General features: G+C 55.1%; 1 protein-coding gene across 1 annotated transcript in view; it reads left to right on the forward strand.

The window, feature by feature from the left end:
- Positions 1-1,496: 1,496 nt before the first annotated feature.
- Positions 1,497-14,378, forward strand: part of LOC137359394 (disco-interacting protein 2 homolog B-A-like) — a gene marked incomplete at its 3' end in the record, with an annotated part of 29,021 nt that continues 16,139 nt past the window's right edge. Inside the window, exons 1-6 of the mRNA XM_068025375.1 lie at positions 1,497-1,584; positions 2,142-2,262; positions 6,126-6,240; positions 7,284-7,423; positions 7,678-7,814; positions 13,110-13,190. Coding sequence (XP_067881476.1) covers positions 2,208-2,262; positions 6,126-6,240; positions 7,284-7,423; positions 7,678-7,814; positions 13,110-13,190 — 528 coding nt within the window. The remainder of the gene's footprint in view (positions 1,585-2,141; positions 2,263-6,125; positions 6,241-7,283; positions 7,424-7,677; positions 7,815-13,109; positions 13,191-14,378) is intronic.

Here is a 14,378-nt window from a genome sequence, read left to right on the forward strand (position 1 = left end):
GACACTCCCTAACTGACCAGGAGTGATCACACTGTCCTGGAGAAATCCCTAACTGACCAGGAGTGACCACACTGTCCTGGGACACACACTAACTGACCAGGAGTGATCACACTGTCCTGGGACACTCCCTAACTGACCAGGAGTGATCACACTGTCCTGGAGAAATCCCTAACTGACCGGGAGTGACCACACTGCCCTGGGGCAATCCCTAACTGACCAGGAGTGACCACACTGTCCTGGGACACACACTAACTGTCCTGGAGTGACCACACTGTCCTGGAGAAATCCCTAATTGACCGGGAGTGACCACACTGTCCTGGGACACTCCCTAACTGACCAGGAGTGATCACACTGTCCTGGGACACTCCCTAACTGTCCTGGAGTGACCACACTGTCCTGGGGCAATCCCTAATTGACCGGGAGTGACCCACACTGTCCTGGGACACTCCCTAACTTACCGGGAGTGACCACACTGTCCTGGGACACTCCCTAACTGACCAGGAGTGATCACACTGTCCTGGGACACTCCCTAACTGACCAGGAGTGATCACACTGTCCTGGAGAAATCCCTAACTGACCAGGAGTGACCACACTGTCCTGGGACACACATTAACTGTCCTGGAGTGACCACACTGTCCTGGGACACTCCCTAACTGACCGGGAGTGACCACACTGTCCTGGGACACACACTAACTGACCAGGAGTGACCACACTGCCCTGGGACACTCCCTAACTGTCCTGGAGTGACCACACTGTCCTGGGACACTCCCTAACTGTCCTGGAGTGACCACACTGTCCTGGGGCAATCCCTAATTGACCGGGAGTGACCACACTGTCCTGGGACACTCCCTAACTGACCGGGAGTGACCACACTGTCCTGGGACACACACTAACTGACCAGGAGTGACCACACTGCCCTGGGACACTCCCTAACTGTCCTGGAGTGACCACACTGTCCTGGGGCAATCCCTAATTGACCGGGAGTGACCACACTGTCCTGGGGCTAACTGACCAGGAGTGACCACACTGTCCTGGAGTGACCACACTGTCCTGGGACAATCCCTAACTGACCGGGAGTGACCACACTGTCCTGGAGTGACCACACTGTCCTGGGACAATCCCTAATTGACCGGGAGTGACCACACTGTCCTGGGACAATCCCTAATTGACCGGGAGTGACCACACTGTCCTGGAGTGACCATACTGTCCTGGGACAATCCCTAATTGACCGGGAGTGACCACACTGTCCTGGGACATATCCCTAACTGACCAGGAGTGACCACACTGTCCTGGGACACACACTAACTGACCACGAGTGACCACACTGTCCTGGGGCAATCCCTAATTGACCGGGAGTGACCACACTGTCCTGGGACACACACTAACTGACCGGGAGTGAATTACTGGATGGGGGGAGGGGGGGGTGGCTGGATTTTCCCGCTCCCCCCTTCCCGGCTGTGAGGTTTACTCTCCGTTTCCGCCCTTTGCAGAGCCTGATGAACAGGATCCACACAGTCAGTGTGCCCTACGCCCTGATGAAGGCCGCCCCTCTCTCCTGGGTGCAGAGGGTCCAGGCGCATAAAGGTAAGAGGGTCACTGACCGCTCCCCCGAGACCTCTTTTCCCCCCCCCCCCCCCCACCCCTCCCTCCCGTTCGCCCACCTCTGCGCTCGCTGGAGCCTCCCCACGGGGTCCCTCAGTTTTAAAACTCACGTCCCTGTATTCTAATCCTGTTCCTACCCCCCCTCTCCCTACCTCCGTAACCTCCTCCGGCCCCCTACGACCCTTCGAGATCTCCGCACTGCTCCTCCGATCCCAGCCTCCAGCGTTTTCCTCCCCCCCCCACCCCCGATTCCCGTCCCTCCGCAATTGGCGGCCGTGCCTTCAGCCGCCTGGGGGTGGCCCCGAGCTCTGGAATCCCCCCTCCCCGAACCTCTCCGCCCCTCTCCCCACTCTCTGTCTCTCCTTTCCCACCCTCCTTAAAACCCTCCCTCTCTGACCGAGCTCTCGACCGCCTGTCCCTGATATCTCCGTACGTGGCTCGGGGTTTGGGGTGGGGTGGGGGGGTGGGTGCGGGCTCAGAATCCGTCTGACCGTCGCTCTTTGTGAAGGGTTCTGACGTCCTGCCCGTCTCTCCCACAGCAAAGGTCGCGCTGGTGAAGTGCCGTGACCTCCACTGGGCCATGATGGCTCACCGTGACCACAGGGATGTCAACCTGGGCTCCCCTCCGCGTTCTCATCGTGGCTGATGGTGCCAATCCTTGTGAGTAAACCTCGGGCCTCCCTCCGTCTGCAGCTGGAGACTCGCCCTCTCTCTCCCTCCCTCTCTCTCTCTCCCTCCTCTCTCTCTCTCTCTCTCCCTCTCTCTCTCTCTCTCCTCTCTCTCTCTCTCTCTCTCTCTCTCTCTCTCTCTCTCCTCTCTCTCTCTCTCTCCCTCCCTCCTCTCTCTCTCCCTCCCTCTCTCTCCCTCCCTCTCTCTCTCTCCCTCCCTCTCTCTCTCCCTCCCTCCTCTCTCCTCCCCTCCCTCTCTCCCTCCCTCTCTCCCTCCCTCTCTCTCCCTCCCTCTCTCCCTCCCTCTCTCCCCTCCCTCTCTCCCTCCCTCTCTCCCTCCCTCTCTCCCTCCCTCTCTCCCTCCCTCTCTCACCTCCCTCTCTCCCTCCCTCTCTCCCTCCCTCTCTCCTCCCTCTCTCCCTCCCTCTCTCCCTCTCTCTCTCCCTCCCTCCCTCTCTCCCTCCCTCCCTCTCTCCCTCCCTCTTTCTCTCCCTCCCTCTCTCTCTCCCTCCCTCTCTCCCTCCCTGTCCCTCCCTGTCCCTCCCTGTCCCTCCTGTCCCTCCCTGTCCCTCCCTGTCCCTCCTGTCCCTCCCTGTCTCTCCCTGTCTCTCCCTCTCTCTCCCTCTCTCTCCCTCTCTCTCCCTGTCTCCCTCTCTCTCCCTCTCTCTCCCTCTCTCTCCCTCTCTCTCCCTCTCACTCCCTCCCTCTCTCCCCTCCCTCTCTCCCACCCTCTCTCCCTCCCTCCCTCTCTCTCTCTATCCCTCCCTCTCTCACCTCCCTGTCTCTATCTCTCTCTCCCTCTCACTCCCCCTCTCTCTCCCCCTCCCTCTCTCCCCCTCCCTCTCTCCCCCTCCCTCTCTCCCTCCCTGTCTCTATCTCTCTCTCCCTCTCACTCCCTCTCTCTATCCCCCTCTCTCTCCCCCTCTCTCTCCCCCTCTCTCTCCCCCTCTCTCTCCCCCTCTCTCTCCCCCTCTCTCTCCCCCTCTCTCTCCCCCTCTCTCTCCCCCTCTCTCTCCCCCTCTCTCTCCCCCTCTCTCTCCCCCTCTCTCTCCCCCTCCCTCTCCCCTCTCCCTCTCCCTCTCCCCCCTCCCCTCCCCCTCTCCCTCTCCCTCTCCCACCTCCCCCTCCCCTCCCTCTCCCCCTCCCCCTCCCCTCCCCCTCCCTCTCCCCCTCCCCTCTCCCCCTCCCTCTCCCCCTCCCTCTCCCCCCTCCCTCTCCCCCTCCCTCTCCCCCTCCCTCTCCCCCTCCCTCTCCCCCTCCCTCTCCCCCTCCCTCTCCCCCTCCCTCTCCCCCTCCCTCTCCCCCTCCCTCTCCCCCTCCCTCTCCCCCTCCCTCTCCCCCTCCCTCTCCCCCTCCCTCTCCCCCTCCCTCTCCCCCTCCCTCTCCCCCTCCCTCTCCCCCTCCCTCTCCCCCTCCCTCTCCCCTCCCTCCCTCTCCCCCTCTCTCTCTCCCCTTCTCTCTCCCCCTCTCTCTCCCCCTCTCTCTCCCCCTCTCTCTCCCCCTCTCTCTCCCCCTCTCTCTCTCCCCCTCTCTCTCCCCCTCTCTCTCCCCCTCTCTTTCCCCTCTCTCTCCCTCTCCTCTCTCCCTCTCTCTCTCCCTCTCTCCCTCTCTCTCCCTCCCTCTCCCTCTCCCTCTCCCCTCCCTCTCCCTCTCACTCCCTCTCACTCCCTCTCTCTCTCCCTCTCTCTCTCTCCCCTCTCTCTCTCCCTCTCTCTCTCCCTCTCTCACCTCCCTCTCTCCCTCCCTCTCTCCCTCCCTCCCTCCCTCCCTCTCTCCCCTCCCTCTCCTCCCTCCCTCTCTCCCTCCCTCTCTCCCTCCCTCTCTCTCCTCCCTCTCTCCCTCCCTCTCTCCCTCCCTCTCTCCTCCCTCTCTCCCTCCCCTCTCTCCCTCCTCTCTCCCTCCCTCTCTCTCTCTCCCTCCCTCTCTCTCTCTCCCTCCCTCTCTCTCTCTCCTCCCTCCTCCTCTCTCTCTATCCCTCCCTCCCTCTCTCTCTATCCCTCCCTCCCTCTCTATCCCTCCCTCCCTCTCTATCCCTCCCTCTCTCTCTATCCCCCTCTCTCTCCCTCCCTCTCTCCCTCCCTCTCTCCCTCCCTCTCTCCCTCCCTCTCTCCCTCCCTCTCTCCCTCCCTCTCTCCCTCCCTCTCTCCCTCCCTCTCTCCTCCCTCTCTCCCTCCCTCTCTCCCTCCCTCTCTCCCTCCCCTCTCTCCCTCCCTCTCTCCCTCCCTCTCTCCCTCCCTCTCTCCCTCCCTCTCTCTCCCTCCCTCTCTCCCTCCCTCTCCCTCTCTCCCTCCCTCTCTCTCTCTCCCTCCCTCTCTCTCTATCCCTCCCTCCCTCTCTATCCCTCCCTCTCTCCCTCCATCTCTCCCTCCCTCTCTCCCTCCCTCTCTCCCTCCCTCTCTCCCCCTCCTCCTCTCCCTCCCTCTCTCCTCCCTCCCTCTCTCCCTCCCTCTCTCCCTCCCTCTCTCCCTCCCTCTCTCTCCCTCCCTCTCTCCCTCCTCTCTCCTCCCTCTCTCTCTCCCTCTCTCACTCCCTCTCTCTCTCCCTCTCTGTCTCTCTCTCTGTCTCTCTCCCTCTCTCTCTGTCTCTCCCTCTCTCTCTGTCTCTCCCTCTCTCTCTGTCTCTCCCTCTCTCTCTGTCTCTCCCTCTCTCTCTGTCTCTCTCTCTCTCTCGCTCTCTCGCTCTCTCTCTCGCTCTCTCTCTCTCTCTCGCTCTCTCTCTCGCTCTCGCTCTCGCTCTCTCTCTCGCTCTCGCTCTCTCTCTCGCTCTCCTCTCTCTCTCTCTCTCTCGCTCTCTCTCTCGCTCTCGCTCTCGCTCTCAGCTCTCGCTCGCGCTCGCTCTCGCGCTCGCTCTCGCTCTCGCTCGCGCTCTCTCTCGCGCTCTCTCTCGCGCTTTCTCTCGCGCTCTCTCTCTCGCGCTCTCTCTCTCGCGCTCTCTCTCTCGCGCTCTCTCTCTCGCGCTCTCTCTCTCGCGCTCTCTCATCTCGCGCTCTCTCTCTCGCGCTCTCTCTCTCGCGCTCTCTCTCTCGCGCTCTCTCTCTCGCGCTCTCTCTCTCGCGCTCTCTCTCTCGCGCTCTCTCTCTCGCGCTCTCTCTCTCGCGCTCTCTCTCTCGCGCTCGCGCTCGCTCTCGCTTTCGCTCTCGCTCTCTCTCTCTCTCTCGCTCTCGCTCTCGCTCTCGCTCTCTCGCTCTCGCTCTCTCTCTCTCTCGCTCTCTCTCGCTCTCGCTCTCTTGCTCTCGCTCTCTTGCTCTCGCTCTCTTGCTCTCGCTCTCTTGCTCTCGCTCTCTTGCTCTCGCTCTCTTGCTCTCGCTCTCTTGCTCTCGCTCTCTTGCTCTCGCTCTCTTGCTCTCGCTCTCTCTCTTTTGCTCTCTCTCCGTCTCGCCCTCTGTCTCTGTCTCTCCCTCTCTGTCTCGATCTTTCTCGCTGTCTCTCTCTCACTCTATCTTTCCCTCTGTCTCTCTGCATCTCTCTCACTGTATCTCGCTCTCACTCTCTCTCTGTTCTGTCGCTCTGTCTCTCTCTCTCTCTCTCTCTTGCTCTGTGTCTCTCTCTCTCATTCTCGCTCTCTCTCACTATCTCTCTATCGCTCTCTCACTCCATCACTCTCTCGCTCTGTATCTCTCTCACTGTCTCACTTTGGCTCTCTCACTCTGTCTCTTTCTTGCTCTATCTTGTTCTGTCTCGTTCTCTCGTTCGCTGCTGCTGTCTCTCGTTCCCCCTCGCGCTCTCTCACTCTGTCCCTCCATCTGTTTCTCTTGCTCTGTCTCCCTCACTCCTCTCACTCGCTCTCTCACTCTGTCCCTTTCCCAGTCTATCCCTCCCCCTGTGTTGTATCTGACGTCGCTCTGTTACGTTCCAGGGTCGGTGTCGTCCTGCGATGCTTTCCTCAACGTCTTCCAGAGTCACGGCCTGAAGCCAGAGGTCATCTGCCCGTGTGCGACCTCCCCGGAGGGACTGACAGTGGCAATCCGCAGGTACCGTCGCACTCTGGGCCAGCCTCCGATCCCCAATCCGAGCTCCTCTGATCCAGCGCAACGACCTCCGCCAGTTATTCAACTAGAGTTGCCGAGTTTGTTTGTTTATTCGTTCACGGGGATGTGGGCGTCGCTGGCCAGGCCAGCATTTATTACCCGTCCCCAAACTGCCCTTGAGAAGGTGGTGGTGAGCTGCCTTCTTGAACCGCTGCAGTCCGTGTGGGTAGGTGACACCCACAGTGCTGTTAGGGAGGGAGTTCCAGGATTTTGACCCAGCGACGGTGAAGGAACGGCCGATATAGTTCCCAGTCAGGATGGTGTGTGACTTGGAGGGGAACTTGCAGGTGGTGGTGTTCCCATGCATTGGCTGCCCTTGTCCTTCTAGTTGGTAGAGGTCGCGGGTTTGGAAGGTGCTGTCGAAGGAGCCTTGGTGGGTTGCTGCAGTGCATCTTGTAGATGGTACACACTGCTGCCACTGTGCGTCGGTGGTGGAGGGAGTGAATGTTAGTGGATGGGGTGCCAATCAAGCGGGCTGCTTTGTCCTGGATGGTGTCGAGCTTCTTGAGTGTTGTTGGAGCTGCACCCATCCAGGCAAGTGGAGAGTATTCCATCACACTCCTGACTTGTGCCTTGTAGATGGTGGACAGGCTTTGGGGAGTCAGGAGGTGAATTACTCGCCGCAGGATTCCTAGCCTCTGACCTGCTCTTGTAGCCACGGTATTTATATGGCGACTCCAGTTCAGTTTCTAATCAATGGTGAACCGCCCTGCCCCGGGATGTCGATGGTGGGCGATGGTAATGTCAGAGGGAGGTGGTGGACACTCTCTCTCCCTCTCTCTCATTGGTCACAGTGTGAGCTGGGAGAGGCTACAGCGCTGCCACCAGTGCAGTGGGTGCAACTGCAGTGTGACTGGTTTACATAGATTGGTTGCATTGCGATGTTGACACTGGGGTTTGAATTGGACGGGTGCCCTGACGCGGGGCTCTTCCCCCCCCCCGGGTTATCGGGAGGCGCTGCTGACTCTGCGAATTGGTTTTCCCAGGCCCGGACAGAACGGAACGCCGGTTCCCGGACGCGCCATTCTTTCCATGGGCGGCCTCAGCGTTGGTGTGATCCGGGTGAACACTGAGGACAAGAACTCGGCGCTGACCGTACAGGACGTGGGCCACGTGATGCCCGGAGGTACGTCGGGGGGGTGGGGGGGGGGGGTGTCAGTGCCTTTGTAACCTGCGCCCCCAGTGAGGAGGGGTCAGACCCCATGGGGAGACCCATTCCCCCCAGTGAGGAGGGAGGGGGTGGGGGGTCAGTCCCCATGAGGAGACCCATTCCCCCCAGTGAGGAGGGAGGGGGGTGGGGGTCAGTCCCCATGGGGAAACGGTGACTTGCCCGGCTCCGCAGTTTGGAACATTTCTCATGTTTTCCCTGTGTTTTCTCAGCCACCTTGTGCACTGTGAAGCTTGAGGGCGCACCCCAGCTATGCAAGACCGACGAGATCGGGGAGATCTGCACGAGTTCCCCGGCCGGCAACTGTTCGTACTACGGGCTCCCCGGGGTCACCAAGAGCGTCTTCGAGGTGAGTGAGTAACTGCCCACTGGTCGGCAGCGACCTGAGACCGAGAGATGGCAAATGAACTTCCCTATCGAAATGCGTGAGGTGGTGCATTTTGGTAGAAAGGATAATGGGGGGGGGTCAGATACTTCTTGGAGCACGGAATCTGAATGGGGTAGAGGAGCAGAGAGATCTGGGGGTACGGAGACACAGATCATTAAATGTATCGACACAGATTAACAAGGCCACAAAAAAAAACTATCACTGGGGTTCATTCCGAGATGGATAGAATCGAACAGCAGAGACATTATGTTAAACTTGTGTAGAGCCTTGGTTAGACCACACTTGGAGCACTGTGCACAGTTCCAGTCTCTCTATCCCTCAGTTAGACCACACTTGGAGCACTGTGCACAGTTCCAGTCTCCATATCCCTCGGTTAGACCACACTTGGAGCACTGTGCACAGTTCCAGTCTCCATATCCCTCGGGCAGACCACACTTGGAGCACTGTGCACAGTTCCAGTCTCCATATCCCTCGGTTAGACCACACTTGGAGCACTGTGCACAGTTCCAGTCTCTCTATCCCTCAGTTAGACCACACTCGGAGCACTGTGCACAGTTCCGGTCTCTCTATCCCTCAGTTAGACCACACTTGGAGCACTGTGCACAGTTCCGGTCTCTATATCCCTCGGTTAGACCACACTTGGAGCACTGTGCACAGTTCCAGTCTCCATATCCCTTGGTTCGACCACACTTGGAGCACTGTGCACAGTTCCAGTCTCCATATCCAACAAAACAAAGAACAAAGATAATTACAGCACAGGAACAGGCCCTTCAGCCCTCCAAGCCTGCGCCGATCCAGATCCTCTCTCTAAACATATCGCCTATTTTCTAAGGTTCTGTATCTCTTTTCTTCCTGCCCATTCATGTATCTGTCTAGATACATCTTAAAAGACGCCATCGTGCCCGCATCTACCACCTCCGCTGGCAACGCGTTCCAGGCACCCACCACCCTCTGCGTAAAGAACTTTCCACGCATATCCCCCCTAAACTTTTCCCCTCTCACTTTGAACTCGTGACCCCTAGTAATTGAATCCCCCACTCTGGGGGAAAAAGCTTCTTGCTATCCACCCTGTCTATACCTCTCATGATTTTGTCCACCTCAATCATGTCCCCCCTCAACCTCCGTCTTTCTAATGAAAATAATCCTAATCTTCTCAACCTCTCTTCATAGCTAGCGCCCTCCATACCAGGCAACATCCTGGTGAACCTCCTCTGCACCCTCTCCAAAGCATCCACATCCTTTTGATAATGTGGCGACCAGAACTGCACGCAGTATTCCAAATGTGGCCGAACCAAAGTCCTATACAACTGTAACATGACCTGCCAACTCTTGTACTCAATACCCCGTCCAATGAAGGAAAGCATGCCGTATGCCTTCTTGACCACTCTATTTACCTGCGTTGCCACCTTCAGGGAACAGTGGACCTGAACACCCAAATCTCTCTGTACATCAATTTTCCCCTGGACTTTTCCATTTACTGTATAGTTCACTCTTGAATTGGATCTTCCAAAATGCATCACCTCGCATTTGCCCTGATTGAACTCCATCTGCCATTTCTCTGCCCAACTCTCCAATCTATCTATATTCTGCTGTATTCTCTGACAGTCCCCTTCACTATCTGCTACTCCACCAATCTTAGTGTCGTCTGCAAACTTGCTAATCAGACCACCTATACTTTCCTCCAAATCATTTATGTATATCACAAACAGTGGTCCCAGCACGGATCCCTGTGGAACACCACTGGTCACACGTCTCCATTTTGAGAAACTCCCTTCCACTGCTACTCTCTGTCTCCTGTTGCCCAGCCAGTTCTTTATCCATCTAGCTAGTACACCTTGGACCCCATGCGCCTTCACTTTCTCCATCAGCCTGCCATGGGGAACCTTATCAAACGCCTTACTGAAGTCCATGTATATGACATCTACAGCCCTTCCCTCATCAATCAACTTTGTCACTTCCTCAAAGAATTCTATTAAGTTGGTAAGACATGACCTTCCCTGCACAAAACCATGTTGCCTATCACTGATAAGCCCATTTCCTTCCAAATGGGAATAGATCCTATCCCTCAGTATCTTCTCCAGCAGCTTCCCTACCACTGACGTCAGGCTCACCGGTCTATAATTACCTGGATTATCCCTGCTACCCTTCTTAAACAAGGGGACAACATTAGCAATTCTCCAGTCCTCCGGGACCTCACCCGTGTTTAAGGATGCTGCAAAGATATCTGTTAAGGCCCCAGCTATTTCCTCTCTCGCTTCCCTCAGTAACCTGGGATAGATCCCATCCGGACCTGGGGACTTGTCCACCTTAATGCCTTTTAGAATACCCAACACTTCCTCCCTCCTTATGCCGACTTGACCTAGAGTAATCAAACATCTGTCCCTAACCTCAACATCCCTCAGTTAGACCCACACTTGGAGCACTGTGCACAGTTCCAGTCTCTCTATCCCTCAGTTAGACCACACTGGGAGCACTGTGCACAGTTCCGGTCTCTCTATCCCTCGGTTAGACCACACTTGGAGCACTGTGCACAGTTCCAGTCTCCGTATCCCTCGGTTAGATCCACACTTGGAGCACTGTGCACAGTTCCGGTCTCTCTATCCCTCGGTTAGACCACACTTGGAGCACTGTGCACAGTTCCAGTCTCCATATCCCTCAGTTAGACCACACTTGGAGCACTGTGCACAGTTCCAGTCTCTGTATCCCTCGGTTAGACCCACACTTGGAGCACTGTGCACAGTTCCAGTCTCTGTATCCCTCGGTTAGACCCACACTTGGAGCACTGTGCACAGTTCCAGTCTCCACACACGAGGGAGAAAGGAGTAGAAGGATATGGTGATGGGGTGGGTGGGGGAGATGAAGTACGGGGCGGGAGGAGGCTTTTGCGGAGCAGGAGACCGGCACGGAACAGGTGGGGCCGAATGGCAGGGAACGGGAGGGAGAAAATTAGCAAGTGACTCTGAAAGACAGAAGAAGCAAAGGTTAGAAAGTGTACAGCACAGGAATTTGTCAGTGTTAAAGGGAGTTTATTTTAAGTGCAAGGAGTATAGCGAATAAAGGCGTTGAGCTGAGGGCACAGATAGACACAAGGCAACATGATATCGTCGCTATAACGGAAGCTTGGCTTAAAGAGGGGCAAGAATGGCAGCTAAACATCCCTGGATATAGAGTTTTCAGGCAGGCTAGAGAGGGGGTTAAAAAAGGAGGGGGTGTAGCATTATTAGTTAAGGAATCAATATCAGCTGTGAGGTGGGATGATATACTAAATGAATCATCAAACGAGGCCATGTTGTTTGAGCTCGGAAAGAAAAAAGGGGCAGCCACACTACTAGGAGTGTATTATAGATCCCCAAATAGTGAGATGGAAATAGAGGAACAAATATGTAGGCAGATTTCTGAGCGCAAAAACAATAGGCCAATAATAGTTGGGGATTTCAACTACCCCAATATCAACTGGGATACAAACAGTGTGAAGGGCACAGAAGGGACAAAATTCTTGAACTGCGTTCAAGGGAACTTTTTTAGCCAGCACGTAACAAGCCCAACGAGAGGGGGGACGCATTTCTAGATTTAGTCTTCGGTAATGAAGCTGGTGGGCAGGCGGATGAAGTAGCGGTGGGTGACCATTTTGGAAATAGTGACCATAATACAGTAAGTTTTGGCATAATCATGGAGAAGGAGAAAGATAAAACAGGAGTAAAAGTTCTAAATTGCGGGAAGGCAAGCTTTACGAAGCTGAGAGGTGACCTGGTGCAAGTGGACTGGATAGTAAGCTGCTGGAAGGAAAATCAGTGGCAAACCAGTGGGAGGCATTCAAAAGCGAGATACTACGAGCACAGCGGAGGCATGTACCCACTAAGATAAAGGGTGGTACGGCCAAATCTAGAGCCCCCTGGTTATCTAGAAGCTTACCGGGTAAGATAAAGCAGAAAAAGAAAGCTTTTGACGATCACAAAAAACTTAATGCTTCAGAAAGCCCAGAGGAGTATAGAAAATGCAGGGGGTGAAGTAAAAATGGAAATTAGAAAAGCAAATGGAGGACATGAGAAATTATTGGCAGGTAAAATCAAGGAAAACCCAAAGATGTTTAATCAGTACATCAAGAGCAAGAGGATAACTAAGGAAAGGGTAGGGCCTTTCAGAGATGTACAAGGGAACTTGAGTGGATGCAGAAGATGTGTGCAGGGCTCTGAATGAGTTTTTAGATACGATAAGCATAATGAGAGAGGAAGTACTGGAGGGTCTGACATCATTGAAAGTGGATAAATCCCCAGGGTCAGATGGATTGTATCCCAGGTTGTTTTAGATACGATAAGCATAATGAGAGAGGAAGTACGAGAGGGTCTGACATCATTGAAAGTGGATAAATCCCCAGGGTCAGATGGATTGTATCCCAGGTTGTTTTAGATACGATAAGCATAATGAGAGAGGAAGTACGAGAGGGTCTGACATCATTGAAAGTGGATAAATCTCCAGGGTCAGATGGATTGTATCCCAGGTTGTTTTAGATACGATAAGCATAATGAGAGAGGAAGTACTGGAGGGTCTGACATCATTGAAAGTGGATAAATCTCCAGGGTCAGATGGATTGTATCCCAGGTTGTTAAAGGAAGCCAGGGAGGAAATAGCAGATGCTCTGAGGATCATGTTCAAATCCTCACTGGATACGGGCGAGGATACCAGAGAATTGGAGGTCTGCGAACACTGTACCATTGTTCAAAAAGGGTGCGAGGGATAGGCCAAATAATTATCGGCTGGTCAGTGAGACCTCGGTGGTGGGTAAATTATTAGAATCGATTCGGAGGGACAGGATAAACTGTCAGTTAGAAAAAGCACGGATTAATCAGGGATAGTCAGCATGGATTTGTTCAGGGAAGGTCATGCCTCACTAACTTAATTGAATTCTTTGAGGTAGTAACAAGGAGGATTGATGAGGCTAGTGCAGTGGATGTGGTTTACATGGACGTTAGTATGGCATTTGACAAGGTCCCACATGGCAGATTGATCAGTAAGATGAAAGCTAATGTGGCAGGATGGATCCAATCTGGGAGGTGTGTTTGGGAAATTTGCTGATGGAGCAATAATTGGCCGTGTAGTTGATAGTGAAGCAGAGAGTCGAAAAGTCCATGAAGATATCTCTGCCCTTCTTCCCATTCCCCCTCTCGTCCCGTTCCCCCTCTCTCTCTCTCTCTCTCTCCCACTCTGTCCCTCACCCTTTCTCTCTCCCCTGCACTTATCCATCTCCTTGATTCACAGGTCATCCCTGTCACCTCTGCAGGAGCTCCTGTCGGTGAATATCCCTTTGTCCGAACAGGATTACTGGGGTTTGTGGGGCCGGTGAGTTTATTTATGATTAATCTGTTCCTATCATTTTATACAATAAACACCAGCATTATTCAGCAACAGACCTGTCCTCACCAGTACTGTACCCCAGTGTTATTCAGCAACAGACCTGTCCTCACCAGTACTGTACCCCAGTGTTACACAGCGACAGACCCTCACCCACCAGTACTGTACCCCGGTGTTATACAGTGACAGACCTGTACCCACCAGTACTGTACCCCAGTGTTACACAGCGACAGACCTGTCCCCACCAGTACTGTACCCCAGTGTTACACAGCGACAGACCTGTCCCCTCCAGTACTCTACCCCAGTGTTACACAGCGACAGACCTGTCCCCACCAGTACTGTACCCCAGTGTTACACAGCGACAGACCCTCACCCACCAGTACTGTACCCCAGTGTTATACAGCGACAGACCTGTCCCCACCGGTACTGTACCCCAGTGTTACACAGCGACAGACCCTCACCCACCAGTACTGTACCCCAGTGTTATACAGCGACAGACCTGTCCCCACCGGTACTGTACCCCAGTGTTATACAGTGACAGACCCTCACCCACCAGTACTGTACCCCAGTGTTATACAGTGACAGACCTGTACCCACCAGTACTGTACCCCAGTGTTATACAGTGACAGACCTGTACCCACCAGTACTGTACCCCAGTGTTATACAGTGACAGACCTGTCCCCACCAGTACTGTACCCCAGTGTTATACAGTGACAGACCTGTCCTCACCAGTACTGTACCCCAGTATTATACAGGGACAGACCTGTCCTCACCAGTACTGTACCCCAGTGTTATTCAGTGACAGACCTGTACCCACCAGTACTGTACCCCAGTGTTATTCAGTGACAGACCTGTACCCACCAGTACTGTACCCCAGTAATATACAGGGACAGACCTGTCCTCACCAGTACTGTACCCCAGTGTTATTCAGCAACAGACCTGTCCTCACCAGTACTGTACCCCAGTGTTATTCAGTGACAGACCTGTACCCACCAGTACTGTACCCCAGTGTTACACAGCGACAGACCTGTCCCCACCAGTACTGTACCCCAGTGTTACACAGCGACAGACCCTCACCCACCAGTACTGTACCCCAGTGTTATACAGCGACAGACCTGTCCCCACCGGTACTGTACCCCAGTGTTACACAGCGACAGACCCTCACCCACCAGTACT

This window comes from Heterodontus francisci, unplaced genomic scaffold (assembly GCF_036365525.1).
Source record: "Heterodontus francisci isolate sHetFra1 unplaced genomic scaffold, sHetFra1.hap1 HAP1_SCAFFOLD_2068, whole genome shotgun sequence".
Taxonomy (NCBI): Eukaryota; Metazoa; Chordata; class Chondrichthyes; order Heterodontiformes; family Heterodontidae; genus Heterodontus; species Heterodontus francisci.